Source organism: Lingula anatina, chromosome 6 (assembly GCF_051362555.1).
Source record: "Lingula anatina isolate TDL-2025a chromosome 6, LinAna3.0, whole genome shotgun sequence".
NCBI classification, from domain to species: Eukaryota; Metazoa; Brachiopoda; class Lingulata; order Lingulida; family Lingulidae; genus Lingula; species Lingula anatina.
The window spans coordinates 5,724,604-5,748,607 of record NC_141772.1 but is presented as its reverse complement, the minus strand read 5'-3'; the positions used below and the strand labels follow the sequence as shown (position 1 = coordinate 5,748,607).

The window sequence follows — 24,004 nt, the reverse complement described above, 5'->3', positions numbered from 1 at the left end:
AAGTTGCTCTGACATCTATTAATGTCACTACTGTTGATTACGAGACAGTAGCTTTAATTTGAGTCTGATGACAAGCCTAGCCATTGATCTTACTATGCTGACCTTAATGACAGGAGGAAAAGTAATCATGTAACCATTTATAATACAAGGATGTTATTTAGTCAGTACCTTACATGTAAAAAATACAAATACTATGTGTAAAGGAGACATGATAATTTCATTGTCTAAAATAATACAATTTTCTTTGTGCATGGCTTATTTCATCCAAGACACATGTCACATTGCAAAGTGTGCTTATTTTCCAGTACAACAATGGGTTCCTTTGAACAATACAGATAACTCACTTGACCAGCACTCCAAGGATGTGCTTGTAGAAGGACCTGGTGAAGTAACACTCCAACAGCTTGTTGTCATAGATGGCCTTGGCGATGATTCTCCCCACAAACTTGAAGTAACTGAGATGGTTGGTGTTGAAGTGGGAGGAGGGGTTCACGGTGTACGTGACACGGTCACCTGATGATGTGCTGAACAGGGCGTAGTTGGGGTTGAAGATCTCGCGGGAGATGATGAGGTACCACTCTCTGAGGAGGCCGCCCGCATCCTGACCTTCTTCACCTATGTAAAGGAAATGGATCACTTGTGTTAAAATGTTTTTATAAAATTTTCAGTTATCTTATGTTGTGCTAGTAAAGATCTAAGATTAGATGGTTTTCAGTGTGACATGAAAATAATGCAAAATTCATGTCTGTTTTGGAGGAAAAATTTATCAAAACCTAATTTATAAGGCCATTTTATTAGGCCTTGGAAAAAGAAACTGAACATTTTCAATATTGACTACATTTAATCACTTCTAATGTCTTGAGAGATTTCCACAGAAGAAACTATAAGCAAAGTGTCACCTGAAGATCGCTCCCAAAATTGATCTGGCATCTTGCAATTGTGCTACTGTTTATCAACAAAGCAGTAGCTTAAATTAGGATGCACTTTTTAAATAGTACCACAGAATTAATATACAAACCTTCAAATTTCCAAAAACTTGCAAGATATAATTTGAGCTACTTTGATTTCATCTTTTGCCCCAATTTTTTAAAATCTGAAGGCTCAGGAACAATTACAATTTTGACAAAATTCTTGCAATCTATATTTTGTCAATTATACCCATGTGCCTTTCAAAATGAACACTCTCCTACCTTCAAACACGACATAGAACCTGTGCTTCCATTCATCTGGTGTACGACGATGGAGCTCTCGGAATGAATCCTCAAACACCTGATCACGCCTCACATGGATGGCCAAATCCTCGCGTCTCATGCCCTCGTCTGCACGCTCCAACTCCTGGCGAAAGTACCGCCTCTTGACATCAAAGTCCAAAACCCGCGTGTGATCCACAAGCACCGAGAATGGACCATCTGCTAGAGGTGTGGTTGACTGTCGCAGAATTTGATTTAATACTGTTCGATGTGTTTCTGGAATTAAAAGGAAGAAAAGCGAGCTGATAACCAACTGTCTGCATTTTCAATTGTACAACATGTTTTATCTTTTTCACATAACTTTTACTTAGTCTTGCTCACATTTTGCCTTGAGCATCAGAAAGGATGCAAGACTATGTATTCAGGAAGACTTGTACTATAAAGCTGATGAAAAATTTAAATCAAATCAGTGTATTTGTTTTAAGAAGAGCTTCAAAGACAGACAACATTGAATTCCAGTTTTTTACAGGAAAAAGCAAAACATATATTAACAGCAACTTCTACAATATTATATGTATGGTGAAGAAAGGTTCCAATACAATTACATTCCTACATAGAAGATAACCTGATTTTCACAACTTACCAGCAAACCTGAGGAACTTTTGCGTGTCTGGTGGGAGGTTGGCTATAGACGACACAGACATGACAGAGTTCTCTCTGGTCAGTCCAGGCAGCTCCTGACTGCTGGACGGCATGTAGGGAGACATGGGCGCCTGCACTTCGATGTTCAGATGGGCTGTCTGGTCCTCTCTGCGCTGCTGGACACTGCTACTCTCCTTGGGTTTGCCACTGTCTTTTTCACCTGAATTATAGACATCATTGTTATGAAACACAGTTGTTTTTCAGACACCTCAGCTAACATTTACAATACCCCTTTTAAATGTGCATAAAATAACAGCATCTTTACCATGGCAAACATTAGCAGGTTTTAAAAACTCAGTCAAAAAAAACAATCTCTGAAATAAAGTTCTGAATACGTAAAACCAGGCCCAGTGCAACCTTTCCCTTTCACCCACCTGCGTGTACAATAAAGAAAGCTTCCACAGCTGGTTGTAACACCAGTACAGCGTGATGGTCAGGTGTCCTAGCCAGCTCAGACAGGCACTCTCCCAGCACCTCCCATAGCTTCTCCAGCTGTAACTGTTCACTGAGGCGAGGCAGGGTGTATTTCTCCTCCTCTTCCTTCTCCTTGCCATCTGATGTACCTGGAGAAGTGTGATGGATATTAAATGTCCCTTTTTTTCAAGGATTGCAACAGAAAATCTTTCCTTACAAGTACCAGCCTCATTTTCGGGAAAACATATTCATCACATTGCAATGAAGTCATTCTAGGAATAACTCAACTCATTTTCTAATCAGCGGCTGGTATATGACCATGACAATGATCTTCCCTTTCAAAGCTATGGAGTATTGTCTTCCAATAGTATTCTTGGGCAAATGCAGTCTCACTAAAAGGCAGTAGTTTCTAGAAGTATAATCAATACTCCAATATTTTTTTGCCTTTTTTCTTAAACAATGAAGGCAGGGATACGGACCAAAAGGAGGAAACCCTTCCCTTTCCAAGCAGTAACTCACCAGCCTGATCCACATCCATGGGTGTGGCAGCTGCTGTGCTGGGTGCTGTGGTATCCTGACTGGACTGTGTTAACACCTGCTCACTCCCCTCCTCCGTAGGTACCCCTGAACTGCTCTCCGTCTGACCAGATGACGTCGCTGTTGACTCTGTCTCCGTGGACTGCGTCTCTGTCGTCTCAGTGGCCTGCGTCTCTGCAGCAGACTGCAAAGTCTCACTGGACTGGCCAGTTCCTGATGACAGTGACCCTCCAAGAGGAGCCGTGGACTGGCTCTGCGAGGACTCGGCACTAGATGGCACCTGCTGTCCCCCACCCTGCTGGCGTAGTCTCTCCAGACGTTCTCTCCTCCCCACCAACTCCATGATCATCTCAGCCTCGGCCTCCAGGGCTGCCATGGCTTCAGAGAGGGTGGAAATGTTAGAGAGCTCACGAACAACTACAATGAGGGAACAATTGCCGGGTTGTGGCAGATCAATTAGCAAATGAAAATGGGAGCTTACACACAGGAAAGATGAGAGAAACCTCACTCGTTGATAACTGTACTATAAGATGTACTTATGGAATTAAACAGCTAATTTCTGTATAATGTGAATTAAATATCATTAATTTGTTGTAGTTTGAAAAAAAAACTTGTTATAAAAATAAAATCTAAAATTTCATAAACACTGAACTAAACCAAAAATGTATAATAATTCTTTCAAAAACAAAACTGGTGTTAATTTTTACTGTCTCTCAATTCTCAACACATCCAGCAGAGGTCAGCACTTACCTCCAGCCTTCTGGGTTGTTTTGACAGCATTCCTGGCTGCCTCTCGGAGCTGGATGATCACCTTGAGGATCCTGAGGAAGAACTGCTGACTGGACGCCTTACTGGTCAGCACTGCCATGGAGGTCAGCTGCAGCTCTCGGCCACCTTTGATTTTCACTGGGGCGTTGATCACCACACCCCCATGAGGGGCATACCTGAAGAAGAAGAACAAGTTTGAAGATAGAAGATAACCAAAGAAGGAATGAAATTTTGATATTCCTGACAGGGAATTGGATTGTTTAACTTGTTTCCTGTGGAGAGAGCCTTAAAGGGAGGACTGATCTTTTGTGGGTATCCAACAAGTAGAGAAAAGCCCAAGTGCCTGCTTTTATTTCTTATGTTATCAAAATATCATACACAGAATGTTGTTTTTCTTGCTATAAGTTTTGCTACAATATAGCAATCAAACAATACACACTATATATGTATCACTATTGTTCTGTATGTAATAATATGACATACATTTTACTAGCCTCATTTTCGGGAAAACACATTCATCACAAGGCAAGGGAGCCATACTCTGAACAACTCAACTCATTTTCTAATCATTGGCTAGTACTTTTTTCAAAGGTGTATTCACACTGAGGAAATTATGTTGGATCAGGCCAAATTTCCACAAGACAGATGCCTGACAACTGTGACAACTTGCTCAGACAACTAACGCTCTATCCAGTTAAAGCACACTTCCATTTCATTTTTCAATGAGAAATGTGTTCGTTTTTGTCATGAAAAGACACTTATTCACAACAGAAATAAATGTTGGCAATTTCAACTAAATCTGTATCTTCTAATATGTTTTAAGCAACTCATATTGCCCTTTTCCTTTTTTAGAGCTCTGCAGTGTTGAATTGCCCTGTAGTTTTTTCAATAGTTTCAACAGAGACAACACCCACCTATCATTTGGCGTTCCTTTCCCTGAGGTTCCAGCCTCTCCACCTTCCTCATCTTCTCCTGTATCTCTTGCCTTCAAGTTTAACTCCTTTAGCTCATCCATCAGGGTCCTGAAATGTGATTTAAAATATATATTGTCATGATAATGATACTTAAACAACCTTGGCATTTTTATTATCACACTTAAGGGTTTCTGGTATCTGCAACACAGAAGGAACACAAAAGCATTCGCAGACTCATCTCTACCCAGTTGTGTTAGATATATATACTAGCCTCATTTTCGGGAAAACATATTCATCACACAGCAATGAAGCAGTTCTTGGAATAACTCATTTTCTAATCATTGGCTAGTTGTATCTTCAATATTTTTTCTTACTCCTGATATTATTTTTAGTAAAAGCGAGTTTTTTTCTTTAAATTTATGCCGAGAATAAAAAATATCACGCATGTATCTCCACATAAATGACAATGAAATGTCTACATAAATGACAATGACACTGATCATTTTCAGTGCCAAAAGTCCAATAAATGTTCTTACCTTATATGATCACAGACAGTTCTCCCCAGCTCTCTGGCTCCAGCCAGCAGTAAGTGCAGCACCTTCTCCCTGGTGGCGTTGTTAGCCCTGGACAGCTGCAGAAGTAAGTTAGTCGCATCCTCCAATCCTTCCTCTGAGCAAGATTTGGATATTAGCACCTAGAAGAAAGATAAAGTTGTACAATTTTGAGTAATTATTTTTAATTTCTTATTTCTACAAATTTCTTCTTGGAAGTTTGTGTATATTTTTCCAGTTATACATGCCTTTTGTCTTATCCTAAATATGAAGACAATTTAAGTTAAGCATTCAACACATCCCAACTTCCCACATATTATTCCCTGTGCAAGATTTCTAGATATGACTTAAGCTGATAATGACACTCTTACAGCGTATTCTTAAGACTCCCAGTTCATACCTGAGATTGTAATTATTAGCAATTGTGTCAGCCTCATTTTCGGGAAAAGTGTTCATCAGATGGTAAAATATACCAGTCACAGACAACTGATACAAATCACAGGCCAACTATTTCATTTTCTGATCACAGAATTCAAAGCAACTTTGTTGTACATAGAACAGATATGCTTTCATTCAATTTTCCAAATGTGTACTAAAAATCTTTTCAAAAAATAACTCATAAGAACTGTCGGTAAATTCCAGTTTTCAACCTCCTTAATTGAGGCTCCACCCCTTTTGTCACTCACCTGCACTGCCAAATGAAGCTGTGCCTCTAAGACAGGATGCTCCGCCTTCTGCTCCACTGGCTCCTCCTTCTTTTCCTCTGGTTTTGTGACTGCTTTTTCTTTGTGAACCTGGGGACCTGGTAATGGAGTGGATGTCATGTGCTCAGCTGCAAGAAAAAGTTAAGTAAGCACACTGTAGTTCACCTGGGTCTTCCAAGTCTACCAAAATGGAAGTAGGAAGTGTACAGCAAAATCATACTTCCATCAATACCTTGTATTCCATCTTAATACATGACCCTCATTCTGCCAAACTTCCTGTGCCACAGTTTAAACCATGTGTGCACATTTTCTTAAGAATCACTTTGTCTTGTTGGTGATATGTCTCCTTGGCATAAGCTCTAGCTCTATCAATTATCAGTACCTGTCTTGAGGTTTACCGATAGAAGACAGTATAAACCATTGCCTTCTAAGCCTGACCTTCAATATTTCTATAGCACCCTGATACTACCTGTGCTGCCAAGTCAGTGCAGACAGAAAGTTGACCAGAGGCGCCATTTAAAATGAACAATATCAAAACAAATATGTAGAAATCTACCCAAGTTAATACCAACTTTTGATCTGAAGTTCTTTTGTGAAAACAGCCCCTGTCATAAAACATAAGCTGATCAAGTTGTAAAAAAACTAAAATTACTTGAAAGAAAACAACTCACCTGGAGCATGGGACACATCCATGGTTTCATTAAGATCTGTCACCAGCGCTGTGGATTGTTCTAACTGCTCCGTGGCTCCTTCTCTCACAATAGGAGGCACTTCAACTGCTGGGGCCACTACTGGTACTGCTGGTGCTGTTACTGATGCTGTTGTGGTGGTGGTTGTTGCTGCTACTGTTGTTGTAGTTGCTGCTGTAGATGCCACTGTGGTTGTAGTAGTAGTGGTGGTTGTAGAAGTTGCTGTAGTTGAGCTTGCTGTGGTGGCAGGTGCTGTGATATCAGGCAGACCCACTGCTACCAGACCTAACAACCTCAACAATCTATCCATTAATGCTTGCCGGCTCTTCACCACAGGGTGAGCCAACATGGTCATCAACTGACCTATTGGAGACGAGTCAAAAGACGTCTCCTCTTTCTCCCCTTCCATGCTGCCTGCTAAGTGAGACTTGGTGACCCCTTTCCCTTTCTTGCTGCCACTGAGGTTGTCGAGCTTCACTAAGATTTCCCAGAAATCCAAGTCCTGTTTTGTATCTTTTTCTAGTTTGTTCTGGCTTAGACTCTGAACAGGAGTTTTAGTGTGTGCTTCCTTGCTGTTGGCATCTTTCTCTTGCTGCTCTTTACTCTTGCTACTGTCTTTGGCGCAAGATGCCTCTTTTGCCTTAGAAGGTAAGAAATGTGCTGGGAAACTTTTAGCCAATGAGATAAGAGTGTCAAGCACGTGTCGGCACACAAGTGGTGCTGCCTGAGGGTGAATATGAACACTAGCATTTCCAACAGAACTGTGCTTCTTCCCCAATCGCTGGATTTGGAAGACGTTAGCACGACAGCCCAGGGCTGCGTCCATACTGATTGAAAGCCAAGACGGCTGTGTAGTCCTGCTCATAGAGTCACTCCGGACAATGCCTGGAGAGTCACTTACATTGAGCGACGTGCCACTTTGTTGGCTGGATTTCTTTTTCAATTTATCACTAGATTTACCTGCCACAGCATTCTGTCTCTCGTCAGTGTCCATCCTGCAGTCGTGTGTCCTTTGCAATATGGACAACAGTGCCCTGACCGTCCAAGTCCGCGTGGGCTGGTGATAGCACATATTCCTTAGCACCCTGTGAAGTCTACTTGTGTTCAGTTTTGGCTCGTCCACAAACAGTAATACTAGTAAACAAGTGAGAGCATCATGGTCCAGGAGGTGGCGCCCCCTAAGCTTGATGGCATTCCCAGAGCTGGTGGGGAGGGCCTGTCCGTGCCGTCCACCACCCACCCAGGCCCACTGGTTCCTGGGGCGAGAGGACTGGATAGGGTACCTCCCACCTATACGACCTGCCAGTCCTAAAATTTAAGCACACACCATTAGGTAACTCTATTTAAATCAGCTATATTATATTTTTGCCGTATGACACACCAAGTACAAAGTAGGATCCTGATACTACACAATTAACTACACATTATCTGCACATTTAGAATCTCTTGAGAAGTTAAACTGTGCTAATTTCATTCAAAGCAGCTCTCCCTATCCTTTACCAGAATGTCTCAAGATGGCTGACAAAGATCCTGCACCCTGAGAAAAGAGACGCTCCTGCATGATGCGGCGATGGCGATCCTCCAGCTCCCGCCGTAACGCCTGGGCCTCAGCTGCCAGCTCTGCAGGTAACACGGCCACCATGCTGTCATCCATATCCGCCAAGACCTGCTGGCGTAAAGATGTAGGTAGAGAGGATATGAAGCCAGCGGGATCTACCGGTTGTTCTGGGTTTTCTCTGGCTGCCTGTGCTGAGAGTCGTGCCTGCTCTGCCCTCTGCTGTGCTAGCACCTGTATAAACATGACAAGAAAATCTGTTGAAAAGATACAAGTGACAAAATCAATGAATTTATACATAACAAAAAGATAACATTTTGGCTCCCAAGCAAAGTGAAGATTATTTTGTTATTATGATTTTGATCTTTTTGCCACTCTCTAAATCAGACATAGAGCAGACTTGCACGAACACTAAAAGCAAGCACTTGGCAAAATTATGGGGAAAAGCTTTTGCCAAAGTCCCCCATTGAGCAGAAAGAGAGAAAGGCCAGAGACTGTGACAGTTACAACAGCATACCCTGATATCAGAGTTCATACTCACCTCTTCCTGGATATTGGGTGGCAGGGCAGCCAGGAACTCGGGGCTCACATCCATCACTCCGGACTCCTGTGCCTGCTGGGATTGTTCTCGGGCACGCTGCTGTATTCGCTGCAGGCGGAGCTGCTCTGCTATCACTTCCTGACGTATATTCTCTGGCAGGGCTGCCAAAAAAGATGGATCTACGCCATCGGGAAGACCCGACTCTGAAAATAGTGAATGAAGGACTAATAATTATATGCTGAAAATCAAGTAAGTTTAAAGTGAACAAATCAGTGTAAAATGTGGCAGAAAACCCATAAAACCTATGTATATGAATATATTCAGTATCTTTTTCTATAATTAATTTTCCTGTTAAAGATTGATGGCCATCCTTTTTAGACTTGTTTCTTAAAATTTAAATCATGAAATATAAAATCAACCCAAATGAAATATCCTCAATGCCAAGATTCCTTACCATTGTTTGTAGCCTGGTCAGCATTATTTCCCAATGAATTGGCCCCATCATCCAGTAATGCTGAGGCTATAGGAGCTGCTGAGGCACTACTGAAATATAGGGTGTAAAATGAGTTACTCCACATTACTACTATCAACTTTCAGATTTCTGTTGCTGACAATTTAATGCAGCATTAATTCACTGGTTTCAAGAGAAGTAGACGGTCGTCTCCCCTTAAACTTATTTAATATTGACTCCTTTTCTTTCTTTCTTTTTTTTTTTTTGAAAATTGTAACAAAAAATCTCACATGTAGAGAATTATATATCACCTTGTAGCAGAAGAGGCACTAGAACTTGCAGTTGAGGCAGTTCCTTCTTGACTCACAGCTCCCTCTACAGTCAATGCTGTTGTACTGCTATTAGAAGTAGTCATCTGTCCACCAGAGGCCACTCTGGCTCCAAGACTGCCCAGAGCCTGGAGAGCAGAGCTTATACTCTGAGAAACTTGTATCTGCTGGCTAGAAGGTTGGCTGCTGCTGTTGTTGCTACTACTGCTACCTCCACCCTGAGTTACCTGTCCTGTCAGTCGATCTAGTCTCTGGATGCCAGACTCTCCCTCATTCAAAAGCTCTGTGATTAGTCTGTTGGCTCTAGCCTGTTCTGCTGTGACTAGGCTTTCTGCTGGGGGCATCACAGTGTCCATGGGGGACTCCATCAGGGGGGCCACCCGTGGGGTGTAGTTGTCAGTTGCAGGCGCAACCCTAAAGATAGTGGGGAAAAAAAGATACTGATCACTCCATGTTATCCACTGCCAGTTTCATAAAACCCACCCTTACTCAAAATTTACTCCTTTTCGTGCATATCAGTAAGATAATAATCACCATTTCTCTTTTACATATACAAATAGGGAATGACTAGCATAAAATATACAATATAATTTGAAATAATTTTGAGAAGGGCAGCCATACCTCTGCTGTGGTCCTGGCGCCCCTGGTGTAACAATGGGCAACCTCATCCCTACAGCTGGGGTTTGCATCATCTGTGGCAGGGGGGCCGACATGATGCTGGCATACTCCTGGGCTGTTGTTAGTAATGGAGAACCTGGAATTAAAATACCCATTTTATAGACAAGATTTTTATATGCAAAATGTGTACAATGCTCAGCATAAATGGTGAAATGGCAAGTCTTGAGAATGAGAACAATGTATATTTTTGGGATAAGTAAAGGCCATATTTTCCGTTCACTAATTTTGAATATTAATAGTTTCCTAAATTTCATTAAGCTTTGTGTACTATCGATTTTACCCATAAGTAACACTGTGCTGCTCTCAGAATCATACTTCAGTAGGCATAGAAGATCAGACATATGCTTGTCTTAAGTATCATTCATCATGGAGTCCAATTTGCTACATCAGTGTGTAGTACTTCTATACATATTTAAGGGTTCACATTCTAGGAATAACTAAAAATTATGAACCTTGATAAATGGACATTTTGCATCCACAACAACTGATATTCTTTGAAGATTACAAAATCTAGTATCTCTTAGCTTCCATTCGAAAGAAGGTATCTTGTTTACAGTTTTGTAAATGACTCAGGCAGCAGAAAAAAGTCAGGTGGAAAACTATGTGACAGATTACTGTAAAAGCTTCAAGAAAATAGCATGATAACAATAACCAAAGAAATGGATGAAGTGGTCCACAATCTGTTAAGGTTCACATACTTGCTGAGCTGTCTATCCTGACTCCTAGAGGGTTTACTGTACTAGAGGTCATGGCGGGAACCGAGGCAGAGGATGTGGGTAGAGTGGAGCCTAGAACTTCCTCCACTATAGCAGTGGCTATTCTTTCTGCTGTGGAGGTTTCTGGTGAAGAGAGAGAAATATGATGTTTAAATGCAGGTTGCAGGTTTCAAAAATCAATACATGTTATTTTAATCTTTACCGTTATATAATATAAACTTTCTTTTTACATCTTCCTATTTAGTGTTTTACAAACTGTTTATTTTTATAGCATTTCTGTTTCTTTTAAACTAGTAATTCCTTTTTAACAAGCTGTACATCAATATTGTAAAAATATGCCAAATTTAAGCACCTGTAGCACAATCAGTGTACAACCTTCATTTATCCCCATTAAAAAGATATATAAATCTGCTGTATTTTACCTCCTGTGGACCGTGTGCTGTCAGTTGAAGAAGATACACTTGCTGCAGTTGTTGCTGCTGCTGCTGCTGTCAATGTTGTATTTGATGCTGTTGATAAGGGTGTTAGTGTAGTATCACTGGAAACTGTTGACGTAGTGGAAGCAGCTGTGGTCACTGTGGCACTGCTGCTACTGGAACTGCCTGTAGCTGTCAGTGGACCCTGGTGGTAGACAAGGCATTATATCAGCCAGTGCTTACAAACAAAACTATAACCCTAAGTCTAGTACCATATAACTCCTAAACTCTAACAAACATAATGAAGTTTCTCTTGAATTATCTTCACTTGATAAAAATTAATTTAACCAATGAAAAATAATAAAACACTTTTGTTGTAAAATCAAACAAAAATCGTGATGGGCTCATACTTGTTAGATGCCTTGTAAGATGTACTGCCTTCAATCTACCTTTCCAAAGAAATATACATATTACCTCAATCTAAGTACTATGAACACTCACTCTAAACCTGGGCGAGGAGCCCCATTCTATAGTCTTATTCCCATCATCTTTCTTTCCAGTCTTCTCCTGTTTGTCCTTATCTTTTTTGGCAGCCTCCTCCTCTGCCGCCTTCTTCCTCTTCTCCTTCCTCTCAGCCAGCTCCTCATCGCGGTACTTCTCCAGGGTGGACACTATGTCTGGCTTCAATGCTGCAGAGAAGAATAAATTGAATGGAATTCTTTCCTTTACTTTTCAAGTACACTTTATTCGCCAGCATTTCCAAACACTTTATATATTCCAGCATTTTACTCTTTCATATATACTATATTTTTAGTTATCTGCATCAACTTTTTTACTTTTTACAATAACCAAAGTGATACTGGTTTTTCAAAACTTCTAAAGATTGTTAAAAATTCCTTCCAATCATCAAGAATTCTGTTTTCAAACCAACCATCAAAACACATTACAATTGTTTACAATGAATGGTAACATATAAATCAAACATACCTGTGACACAATCATTAATGCTGTCCCCATCCAGCACCCTGGACTCCTCTGTCCATCTGGTCAGTGCTGAGGGGATACTGGTCAACACACTGGAACCGGCCCCAGTCTCCATATAAGGGTCCTGGAATAGGTATCAAAATGAGGCAGGGATTAAGCAGTCTGCATACATTAGCCACTGGTCCTATGCCTGCAGCCAGTAAAATTTTGTTTGGATCAGTAGATTTTTCAGAACATGTGAATTAAGTGATCCGACGTGACCATGCAATTTTTTCTTTTGGTTTTCATGAGTTTTCGGTTTGATTTTATCTCAAATGTAACTGTTACATGATTATTCTAAATAATAATAATAATTATAGACATTTCACAAAGTCAAGGTCTTCTAATTTTAAGGCAATGGGAGAAAGGTCCAGTCTTATTGAAATTTTTATTCAGACCAATGAATCATCTTTACATTTGTTTGCTAGTGAATAATCTCCAGGCAGGCCAAGTTCTGTACAGGAGGGAATAGCCTAGCAATCATTTCATGTAGCACCAGACAGGTATGGTGTAGTGTCAACAATCAACAACTACACCATGTTTAGTAGTGCACAATTACAAACTCAAAGATAACAACTCAGGGATTGGTTAAATAAATAACATAGTTTGATTTTCACCCCCAATTTCACAAACATTTACGATAAACCTGCTTGTGGACCTCTATCAAAATGACAAAGATGATAAAATTATAGCATTTTTTTCCTAAAACACTTCCTACCTGAAATATCTCCTCAAAGAAGAAGTCATCATCTCTGGACATGACCCTGAAGTCGTCATCCCGTACCACAATCCGCGCGTGTCCACTGCCCGTGTTGTGAGACAGTGTATTAGTCAGCTGCAGGACATCAGCCGCAGTGGAAGGACCCAACAACCTGTAGATGACATAAATACCATACATACTCAGAGGTGAAAATTAGATGTAAACAAACCCTTGAAAGCCTGCACTGCACAGAGACTGAACTTTGTAAATTTGATTTTAGTTCCCAATCTCACACAGAAGCCAAACCAAAACTGTGGCAAAATGGGAAGGGGACGAGGTTTTGAAAGTTTTTTTTCTCAAATAGAACATACACAGCATATGAATGAAATTAATTAGTGTACAGTCGGTTGAACAGTCACACGCAGGGCGGATTGCAAAGTTATGTAAGTCTCATACTGATGCATGTTAACAGACTGATGTGAAAGTTGAAATATCAAATTTCTTAAATTTCCCAAACTGGATAAATATGCTGAATAATATCAATCTTTGTTCATGCTTTTTAATCATTATATAGACACAAATTCACACTCATTAAGGTGTGCATATCTGATGTATTTCACACAACATGCCATCAAAAGCTTTTGGTTTTTATCCAAGCATTTAACATTATGTCAATGAAAAAATTAATAGCTCCACATTTTGTCTTACTTTTAAATACCTGGACATGCAGTGCACTTTCCCAGAGTTTGGCCTCATGAGCAGGTGACAAAGACCCCCAGAACAAGTACCCTTTATCCAAAACCAATATAATTGGGCTCGTCAACCAGGGACCTCAGAGCAAGTCCCCCACCTCGACCTGGCTTGAACCACAAAACAAATGAAGTGCACCCTAAACCACATTTTGAGCTCAGAGCAATTGCCCCTATTCCATATTTGTTTGATACAGTAGGTGCCCCCTAACCAAGTTTTAAACTTCAGGAAAGGTGCCCCCAAACAGGTCTTGGCCTTCTGAACAGATGTCTACCAACCAGATTAAGGCCCTAGAGTTATGTGTCCCTAACCAAGTTTTAGACTTCAGGACAGGTGCCCCCAACCAGGTCTTAGGTACACCCAACCAGGTCTTAGGTACACCCAACCAGGTCTTAGGTGCCCCCAACTAGGTTTTGGCCTTTAGAACAGGTGTCTACCAACGACATTATGGCCTTCCAGTTATGTGTCCCAAGCAAGTCTTGGATCTCAGGACAGGTGCCCCCAACTAGGTTTAAGATTTCAGGACAGGTGCCCCCAACTAGGTTTAAGATTTCAGGACAGGTGCCCCCAACTAGGTTTAAGATTTCAGGACAGGTGCCCCCAACTAGGTTTAAGATTTCAGGACAGGTGCCTCCCAACCATGTTTTAGACCTCAGGATGTGCTCCCCAACCAGGTTTTTAGACCTCCCATAACAGGTTTTAGGCCTCAGGACAGGTGCCCCCCAGCAAGCAGTGTGTGGGTGTGTCTTACCTCTGAAGTATTGCTGGGGGGTTGGGCTGCTGCCTGAGGGAGTTCCCTGGGTAGTGCACATGCAGTGTCTGTGTACTAGGGTTGTACCTGTACGTCCCTCTCTGGCGGCCTGTCCTGTGCACGCGGGCTGCCACCGAGCCTGCCGCTCCGTGGATGTCTGCTGTACGCACCAGGAGAGGATGCATGGCGGTTACATTGCTGGGTGCAGGCGGAACAGACGGGACTGAAATAGTACCCCAATTATATCAGTGATCAAGTATATATAACCATACATCATCAAATTCATCCTACATATTTGAATTGTATTTCAGCAATGAAATGTTGATGATGACTACACAAATTGCTAATTGTAACAGCAATGCAATATAGACACTTGCTTGATATAACTACTACAAATTTTTAAAATATGATTCTCCCTACAAGAACTTTCAGGAGGAAAAAAAACTTTGGAGAGTGAATAGCTTACACATGTTAACATTGTCGTTCCCATTGTCTTGGTCATGTACTGAGACAGGAAGTTGATAGGTGCGAATTCTGCTGCCGACAGTGTCTCCCCCAAGTATTATGTGTTGTCCTATAAATAAATCGATAACCATGAGTGAACACACGAAAATCACTCTAAAAATGCCCATAAAAAATGTACAAATCAACTCCCCATACAACCCATGATAATATCAATATGTAAAATTATTTGTACGCTAGTGAATAATCTCCAGGCAGGCTAAGTTCTGTACAGGAGGGAATAGCCTAGCAATCATTTGATGTAGCACCAGACAGGTATGGTGTAGTGTCAACAATCAACAACTACACCATGTTTAGTAGTGCAAAGTCAAGAAACCAAACAAAAAACACTCTTCATTTGTGCAAACTGTTACTAAGTACTGAGTCGAGCTGAAATCTTCTGGACAATGAAAGCTAGCCGAAATGTCAAGCAGAAAATTTTACATTTCTTTTGTGTATGTTAACATTCGTATAATTGTCAAAACTTATTTACAGAAACCCAAGCCCAGTGGTATTTATATTCATTAAAATCATTAAATCCAAGGAAAGGGATAAGATGTTAGTTGATGGAAAAAGTCCAAGTGGATGTACTGCAATAAATGAATATTGTTGATAAAAACTTATTTTCCTGTAAATTAAATGAATTTTAAATACGTTTCAAAAAATGCTGGTCAGCAAAAAGAGATCCATCAGGCAGATGCTATCGTAAGTAATCTTGCGTCAATAATTTTAGTATTTCTTCTTCCATGTAATTTTTTCCATTATCCAAGCACCTATCCCTTTTTCAATCAAAATGAAAGCAAGAACTGAAAATAAAACCAATGCCAAACAACAAACAAGAACAAAATAAAAAATGCACTCAGTGTCAAGGCAAAATCCAAAATTCTTTTTAACATTCCAGTGTGTTATTCCAATGTGTTAACTTACGGCCTAGTTGTCAAAAAATGTGGAGAACAACGGCTAACTTACCAGGCGGGAACATCTCTTCTAGCTGCAAGAAAAGATCATCATCATGCATGTCACTTTCCAATTCAGGCATATCATCATTGTAAGCTTCCATGTCAGAGCCCTAGAAAAATTTGCACACACATTAAGATTATTAAAATCTTTTTAAAGCTCAGGTCTTGAGGGGCAAATTTTGGTTGTGATATTCCCAGTTTAAACCATTTTAATGTCATTAGTTGAAAATGTATTCCTATTTGAGATCATACACGGATGCTTATAATGGCAAGAAATGGTAATTAATGTAAGTTTCCAAACAATTCCAACCTTGGTTAAAATCTTTATATTTATCAAATGTTTCTCTTAACAAAGTTTCTAATCAACATTTCTGGTATGAATATTATAATAACTCTTCTTTCATCATTGTCATTTTATTTCACGATTATTGCTGTAATCATTAGTGTTATTTACAAATAAATTTGATTTTCAAATCAAAATTATGCTCCCAAATCTATTTAAAATCAAAGCTATAAATGCCATATTTTTTACCTCATCATCCTCAATATCCTCTTCATCATCATCTTCATCATCATCGTTATCCTCCTCCTCCTCTTCGTTGTCCTCATCTTCGTCCTCGTCATGGTCATCTTCATCGTCATCGTCATCATCAGCATCAGACTGGTGATCATCCGATTCTGGGTGGTCGTCTTCAACTGAAAATGTCAAAATGTCCACCATTATGGCATGGTATAAAATAGTATAGTATGGTATGGTATGGTATAGAGTGGTATCATGGTAAGGTACATGATATGGTATGGCATATTCATGATGTGCCTTGATTATAATTCTAATCAAACCTTTATTTTTAAACATAAACACAACAAATGCTACTAATAACATGAGGTCCTCAGATATTTTCCTTACTTAGCTGGAGAAAATAGTTATATGGCTTCCTTTCATTTTTACTCAGCAAAATATGATAATAAAATTGGATAAAAACAGCCAATCTACAGAAACTGTCCAGATTAGGGAAATTAAACAAAGCTTCAGGGTAGGATCCCTATAAATACTAGGCACAGATGATATTAACTCCTCCTTACCATGAGTATTGTCCACTTCATCATCTGATATTTCCTGCGTTATCATCTGAGAATCATGAGGATCCACATCATCTGTGTCAACTTCCACGTCTACGAGAACTTCGTCCCCATCGTCTGTCTGTGTCAGCAGTTGACTGGGCTCATCTGTAATCATAGAAAAAATAAACACTGTATTTATCACAGTACAGGAGAAATATGCATGGTTAATTGTTATTCCTCAGTCATTTGGGCATTTTCTTTAATAATACGGATTGAAGGCACACAAACCATCTTGACTTTTTAACAGCATATTTTTTTTCAACTGGAGCTAAAAACTGGAGCTAAAATATAAGTTTTCTGAGAACAAACCACTCTCACCTGGTTCTATAATCATCTCTGCTAGCACCTCATTTTCTCCATGGCCACCACGATCACGTTGAATCAGTTGGTCAAACATGTCCTGAAATTCCTCATCCTGAAACAACACAGTTCAACAGTTAACAAAACTACTCCATGTGATGGACAACTTGCTACTTGCTCTGGCATGTGCTATGAGAAACATGCAGGCCGAACCAATTCCATCATTCTTCTTAGCAATCTTTCATCATCTTTTGACGCAAGGTAGTTTAAAAATAATTTCTGCACTCTGCACATACTGTCAATGTTGTACAATAATTGAGCATAGATTGTTGTTTGAGCCATTTCTCACATCTATACTTTTACTCTGCAAATAAACAACTGACATCATGATCACTAAGTCAACATGACAAAAAGCCATGTACCTGAGCTTCTTGGATTTCAGACTCGTCCATAGGTGGCATATCTGAGATTTCTAGTTCCTCTTGTGTATCTGGTTCCTCTTGGGTGTCTTCTTCAGCAGCTCCCTCTAGTGTTTCATCTGAGGGCTCCACTGTTGAGGTGTTTTGACTGAGCTCTTCACCTTAACAGGAGTGAATATACACCATTTCAATATATTGACACAGAGAAAAACCACCAACTTGCAAAAAATAAGACTGGCTGTAATCAACTTGATTCATTTACTAGTGAAGCAAAACAAAAGGTTTAATGATTTTACACGATTATCTTTTGTTATCACTGGTTGCATATCAGTTCTCCAAGGTGAACAAAAAGTACCATCATCGTGCATCTTACACTAGGTAGCCATATTACATGGATTCTCATCACATATGCAACACAAAGATACTGATAATTTATTTTGACCACCAATAATTTAAACTTTGTTGAAAACCAAAAACCACTCTTTCTGAGAGTACTTTGTATGTTGAAAAAAATCCTGTAACAATTTGATTAGCTCCTCCTTTCTCACTCACACCCACAAACACTACTAAACATGCACACATCATTCCAATACAGAGCCCCCACTCTACCCACCTTCCTGTATATTATTAGCCACCTGCTCAGCACTCTGTAGAGCAGCCACCCCTGTCCCCTTCTGCTTGGCCTGCCTCTGTGTCTGTACAGTAGGGGAGTTCACAATCCTGGACAGGGTCTCCAGAGGTTTCAGGGCCGTGTTAACTGTGGTGGCCATGTGAGGGCTGGACAGGTCCAGGCTGTGGGGGACCCTGGCCAAGTCCATCACCAGCCCCTTCTTCAACAGCACCTTCACCATCTGGTTCATGTGGGACTGCTGTCCCTTGAACACCTGGTTTGGGATGTGTCCCGGAGTGGGACAGGACTCAATCATGGTGCTGATCATCCCGGTTAGGGCCTGGACTCTGGAGTGTTTGACCGAGCTCTCGGGTAAGGCCAGCGCCCTCTGCAGGGCAGCCTTCACCTCGCTGACTAGAGTGTTTTGTGCCTCTGGACTGTGGTTGCAGGCGGCCAGGCTGGCCAACAGGACCCTGGCCAGGGCCGGGCAGTCCCGGTCACCTGTGGTCTGAGTATTGGGCAGGAGATTGTCTAGCAGGAACGCGAGGACATTGCAGTCCTGGAAAATTAGAGAAGAGCATTCAAATATTTTATAAATGTCTCATTTGTTTAAATTAATATCTGTTAATAAAATCTTCCACACAGATGTTTACTGTAACCATGATTTTTGTATAAATCTCATCTCACAATTACCTAATGGTGAATTCTCACAATTTGTTAATTTAGAAAAAAAAATCTATTCAAAGAAATTAGTTTTGTTTGCCAGTGATTAATCTCTCAGCAAGACTAGGCTTGCAGAAGAAGGACAACCAGCCATTTATTATAGCACATTCATTGGTATTAATGCTGGCAACATATAACATTAACACTGTGTTCTGTGCATCATTTGAGGTTATAATCAATTTCTTCATCTCCTTCATTTACCACTTAGGCCACACTTTTTTATTTTTATGGATGACATCCTGCGCGCACACCGATTTTCGTCCGTTCTCCAAAAAAAAAAAAAAAATCCCATGCAGCATATGCAGCATATATATACATGACTTTTTACCTTTCTACGAAGTAGGCCCTATTCACAATGCTTTAATATTTTGAGAGCATGGATAAAGACATATTGTTAGTTTGATACGTGTTTCTGTGGTAAATTAGTGTTTCTAGCTGTGTTTTGAAAACATAACTTTTCTTAAGCAGTTTTTTTTTTTTGGACCGTTTTTTTTTTTTTTTTTTCGCCCGCTCGCACCGACTTTGGGGTCCCCAGAGGATGTCATCCATAAAAATAAACAAGGCAGCAAAGCTGTCAAATGTACAGACAAAAAACAGGAAATAACTATGCACAAAATAGGCTACTGTCAATTCTGATGCAAAAATACATTATGTTAAACTGCAAATTCAACATCAAATTTTAATTATCCTCAATAGGTAATACCAATGTAATTAAAATAGGTGACAAGTTTACACTTTGAAAATGTATAATTTCAAGAAAAAGAAGTCAATTCGACTGCTTTTCCAACTAAGGCTGAATTTTAGTCCTGTATTTCTTTTTTGAAAGTTTGGCAATCATAAGTAACATGGTTTTCCCATAATGGTCATCATGGCAGCAGCACCCAAAATTGTGTTTTCTTCTATTCTGATGCCATATTACAAAATGGTTAACAGCATAATGACCGTCAATTTTTAATAATAAAATATACGTATCATGGATTTTCAGAAAATGTGACTAGCATGGGTCTTCAAGCCCGTGGAACTTCAAAGTCACACCTTGAAAATGCCAATATGTGAAAAATTAAAATTTCACAAAAAACTGTTTAACTGGCAGTAAGAATTACCAAACAGACTGTATTTCCTACTGAAGCTGTATTTTAGTCCCATGTTTCTTTCCTGTAAGTTTGAGAACAGTAAATGACATGGTTTTTCTTAAATGGTCATCATGGGAGCAGTGCCCAAAATAGTTTTTTTTTTCAAATTTTGATGCAATATTACATAATGTTTAACAGCATAATGACCACCAATTTTAATAATAAAATATTAGTATTATGGATATTCAGAAAATGTGCCTAGCAAAGGTCTTCAGGCCCATGGAACTTCAAAGTCACATCTTGAAAATGCCAAAATGTAAATGAGACAGCACTGTTCTGAAATGTTTTTTTTTTTTCATTTTTAACAATTTTTAACATAAAACAAAATTAACAGTTTTCTGCCGTTTTTATATGATCAACTAAGAAAATTGATGAGATGGAAAAAATATCAATAGAACAGTGTTAAATGTCCAATTTCTTCCATTCTGAGATTCTGAACATAGTGAATGATTGAATCTGACAAACTGCAATGATATGGGTTTATTTCCATTTTTGACACTTTATTACACAATACACGATAACAAGTTTACCATCATTTTTACATAATCAACTAATAATGTGGTAAAGATGCAGGAAATGCCAAACAAACACTTTTACGTATCTTATTAGTTCAATAATGAGACTGTTAACATGCCTAAGAATTGAATCTGAGGAAATGTGAAAAAACTGCATTTCTTTAAAATAATGGCCCGATTATGCTGATTTTTGAACTCAACCTGCGTTTTAGCAGGAATGACCACTCCTGTAAGTTTAATGACAATTGGCCTATCTGTTTTTCTTATATTGTGTTAACAGTGTTGCATATATGCTGAAAAGTGAAAAAAAAAAAGCATAACTACTAAAATAGTGGCCCGATCCTGCCGATTTTCGAACTTGACCTGCGTTATAGTAAGTTAGATTACTCCTGTGAGTTTCATGACAAAAAGCCTATCAGTTTTCCTTGAAATGTGTTTACAGTGTTGCATATATGCTGAAAAGTAAAAAAAACAGCATAACTTCTACAATAATGGCCCGATCATGCTGTTTTTTGAACTTGACCTGCATTTTATGAATATTCGTCAGCTCTGTAAATATACAGCCAAAAAGTAAAACTTTCTTCCACTTATCGTGTTTACAATGAAAGTGCACGGCGCCAGCGACAGCGACAGTGATGGCAACGACGGCGACGACAGACGCAGGTGATGGCAATATGTACAGACACATCTGTACATATTAACTGTACTGTTTGAGAACAGTAAGTGACATGGTTTTTCTTAAATGGTCATCATGGGAGCAGTGCCCAAAATAGGTTTTTTTCAAATTTTGATGCAATATTACATAATGTTTAACAGCATAATGACCATCAATTTTTAATAATAAAATATTAGTATCATGGACAAACAGAAAACGTGACTAACAAAGGTTTATAGGTCGATGGAACTTCAAAGTCACACCTTAAAAATGCCAAAATGTAAACAAGACTCCACTGTTCTGAAATGGGTTTATTTCCATTTTTAACACTTTTTAACATAAAATTAATAGGATACTGCCATTTTTTATATGATCAACTAAGAAAATTGATGAGATGTGAAAAATATCAATAGAACAGTGTTAAATGTCCAATTTCTTCCATTCTGAGATTCTGAACATAGTGAATGATTGAATCTGACAAACTGCAATGATATGAGTTTATTTCCATTTTTGACACTTTATTACACAATACACGATAACAAGTTTACCATCACTTTTACATAATCAACTAACAATGTTGTAAAGATGAAGGAAATGTCAAACAAACACTTTTACGTATCTTATTAGTTCAATAATGAGACTGTTAACATGCCTAAGAACTGAATCTGTAGAAATGTGAAACAAGACAGCACTGTTCTGAAATGGGTTTTTTCCCATTTTTAACAATTTTTTTACACAAAACAAAATTAACAGTTTACTGCCATTTTTATATGATCAACTAAGAAAATTGATGAGATGGGAAAAATATCAATAGAATAGTGTAAAATGTCCAATTTCTTCCATTCTGAGATTCTGAACATAATGAATTATTGAATATGACAAACTGCAATGATATGAGTTTATTTCCATTTTTGACACTTTATTACACAATACACGATAACAAGTTTACCATCATTTTTACATAATCAACTAACAATGTTGTAAAGATGCAGGAACTGTCAAACAAACACTTTTATGTATCTTATTAGTTAAATAATAAGACTGTTAACATGCCTAAGAACTGAATCTGAGGAAATGTGAAAAAACAGCATAACTTCTAAAATAATGGCCTGATTATGCTGATTTTCGAACTCAACCTGCGTTTTAGTAAGATTGACCACTCCTGTGAGTTTAATGACAATTGGCCTAACGGTTTTCCTTAAAATGTGTTTACAGCGTTGCATATATGCTGAAAAGTGAAAAAACAGTATAACTTCTACTTTAATTTGGCCCGATCATGCTGATTTTCGAACTTGACCTGCGTTTTATGAATATTCATCAGCTCTGTAAATATAAAAGCAAAAAATAAAACTGTGTTCCACTTATCGTGTTTACAAGGAAAGTGCACGGCATCGGCATCGGCATCGGCATCACCATCGGCGACGACGGCGACGACAGACGCAGGTGATGGCAATATGTACAGACACATCTGTGTCTGTACATAAAAAGTGTGGCCTTAATATAAGAACTAAGGTAGAACTATGTCCAAACCCTGAAATCTTAACTGACTCTATTATTTAGCTTGTCACTTTAAAAACCGAAGTATTCAATTCATTTTGTATCCTTTCAAACTAGATCTAATGTCCTTCCATCAATTTCATTTCAAACCTACACACAGCACATAAGCTAAGCATCTTTAAAACATTCAAATTATGTTTATTTTATTCAAGGTAGCACTAAGCCACTTAGCACCAGAACCTGCTGGCTGACTTTGAACTGCTTCACAACCTACCTCGCTGACTAACTCAGTCTGTCCTGACTGATATGTATGGGAAGTAATAAGTTGAGCACAGCCAGAGTATGAGCGAACCAGCTCTGCCAACAGGCGCAAGATGGCAGACTTCAACAATAGGGGGCGCTTCTTTTTCTCTTCTTCTGCAGCCTTCTTCTCTCGGTCTTTCTCAGCCTCTTTGTCCTGGCCGCTGGTGGACTGGCCAGCCTCTGTTGCATTTTGATCTGTTTGGGCCTGGAATAAAGGGAAATATGTTAGTATTCCAACTCTTTGATCCATTATTTTTGAAAATTTCAAAGCAAAGCAATCCAAACCCTACATTCCACAGAAAAAGGATACATATGGATGTGCAAATTTCTTTTCTGCAAGAACACTTTCATTTTCAATCCACCCCAAGACAATTTTGGATATGTCATTTCATAGAAAGAGCAGTGATATACTGAAATAAAAACTAAATATAACTGATGTGACCCTAACCTGAGTAGTGTCATCATCTTGCTGCTGTAGGTCCACAGAGCTGTCCTGTCTCAGCATTCCTCCGCGTCCTGACAGCTCCCGTGTCACCTCTGTCACCACCTCCTGGATAGCCTCAGCTATGGTCTGGGGGGAACGTCCTCCTTCTTCCTTCTCATTCTCTGTGGGAATGATACAACAATTATTGAGAATCAGTGAAACGTCTGCCTTCAAGTGAGTTATGATAAGATATCAACAATTTAAAAGAAATGCATCAATTTTGGTAAATCACCTGCAGAGACGGCCTTATGTCACCATACTTAAAGCCACTGTGGGAAGCATTCCAAACTCTTCGTTGCAATTATGCCCAAGTAGAAAAGATTTTTATTCTCAACTGTGGACTGTCCTTTAGGAAGATATATTCACATTAAATTGTTGTCTGTTTAAAATCAACAAATTTGATG

The 24,004-nt window shown here is 39.3% G+C and overlaps 1 protein-coding gene and 1 non-coding gene across 7 annotated transcripts in view; both read right to left on the bottom strand.

Moving 5' to 3' along the window:
- LOC106174264 (E3 ubiquitin-protein ligase HUWE1) overlaps positions 1 to 24,004 on the bottom strand; it is a 54,232-nt gene that overhangs the window by 3,147 nt on the left and 27,081 nt on the right. For 2 of the 6 annotated variants that reach the window (XM_087014395.1, XM_087014397.1), the window contains exons 46-75: positions 23,565 to 23,722; positions 23,088 to 23,321; positions 18,294 to 18,849; positions 17,684 to 17,841; positions 17,280 to 17,376; positions 16,923 to 17,066; positions 16,372 to 16,535; positions 15,850 to 15,949; positions 14,846 to 14,953; positions 14,380 to 14,602; positions 12,897 to 13,050; positions 12,143 to 12,263; positions 11,657 to 11,844; positions 11,162 to 11,360; positions 10,722 to 10,862; positions 9,967 to 10,099; positions 9,328 to 9,759; positions 9,020 to 9,108; positions 8,566 to 8,768; positions 7,970 to 8,258; positions 6,452 to 7,777; positions 5,763 to 5,908; positions 5,062 to 5,219; positions 4,526 to 4,633; positions 3,594 to 3,787; positions 2,826 to 3,260; positions 2,267 to 2,455; positions 1,834 to 2,052; positions 1,191 to 1,466; positions 345 to 615 (exon numbers count right to left, since the gene is read on the bottom strand). In XM_087014395.1, the coding sequence (XP_086870521.1) occupies positions 345 to 615; positions 1,191 to 1,466; positions 1,834 to 2,052; positions 2,267 to 2,455; positions 2,826 to 3,260; positions 3,594 to 3,787; positions 4,526 to 4,633; positions 5,062 to 5,219; positions 5,763 to 5,908; positions 6,452 to 7,777; positions 7,970 to 8,258; positions 8,566 to 8,768; positions 9,020 to 9,108; positions 9,328 to 9,759; positions 9,967 to 10,099; positions 10,722 to 10,862; positions 11,162 to 11,360; positions 11,657 to 11,844; positions 12,143 to 12,263; positions 12,897 to 13,050; positions 14,380 to 14,602; positions 14,846 to 14,953; positions 15,850 to 15,949; positions 16,372 to 16,535; positions 16,923 to 17,066; positions 17,280 to 17,376; positions 17,684 to 17,841; positions 18,294 to 18,849; positions 23,088 to 23,321; positions 23,565 to 23,722 (7,213 nt within the window). The remainder of the gene's footprint in view (positions 1 to 344; positions 616 to 1,190; positions 1,467 to 1,833; positions 2,053 to 2,266; positions 2,456 to 2,825; positions 3,261 to 3,593; positions 3,788 to 4,525; positions 4,634 to 5,061; positions 5,220 to 5,762; positions 5,909 to 6,451; positions 7,778 to 7,969; positions 8,259 to 8,565; positions 8,769 to 9,019; positions 9,109 to 9,327; positions 9,760 to 9,966; positions 10,100 to 10,721; positions 10,863 to 11,161; positions 11,361 to 11,656; positions 11,845 to 12,142; positions 12,264 to 12,896; positions 13,051 to 14,379; positions 14,603 to 14,845; positions 14,954 to 15,849; positions 15,950 to 16,371; positions 16,536 to 16,922; positions 17,067 to 17,279; positions 17,377 to 17,683; positions 17,842 to 18,293; positions 18,850 to 23,087; positions 23,322 to 23,564; positions 23,723 to 24,004) is intronic. The other 4 variants (XM_087014398.1, XM_087014396.1, XM_087014400.1 and 1 more) reach the window with 4 other exon arrangements.
- LOC112041465 (small nucleolar RNA Z101) lies at positions 18,000 to 18,095 on the bottom strand. Its single transcript, XR_002886252.1, has one exon. It is a non-coding gene; the product is annotated as a small nucleolar RNA Z101 (small nucleolar RNA).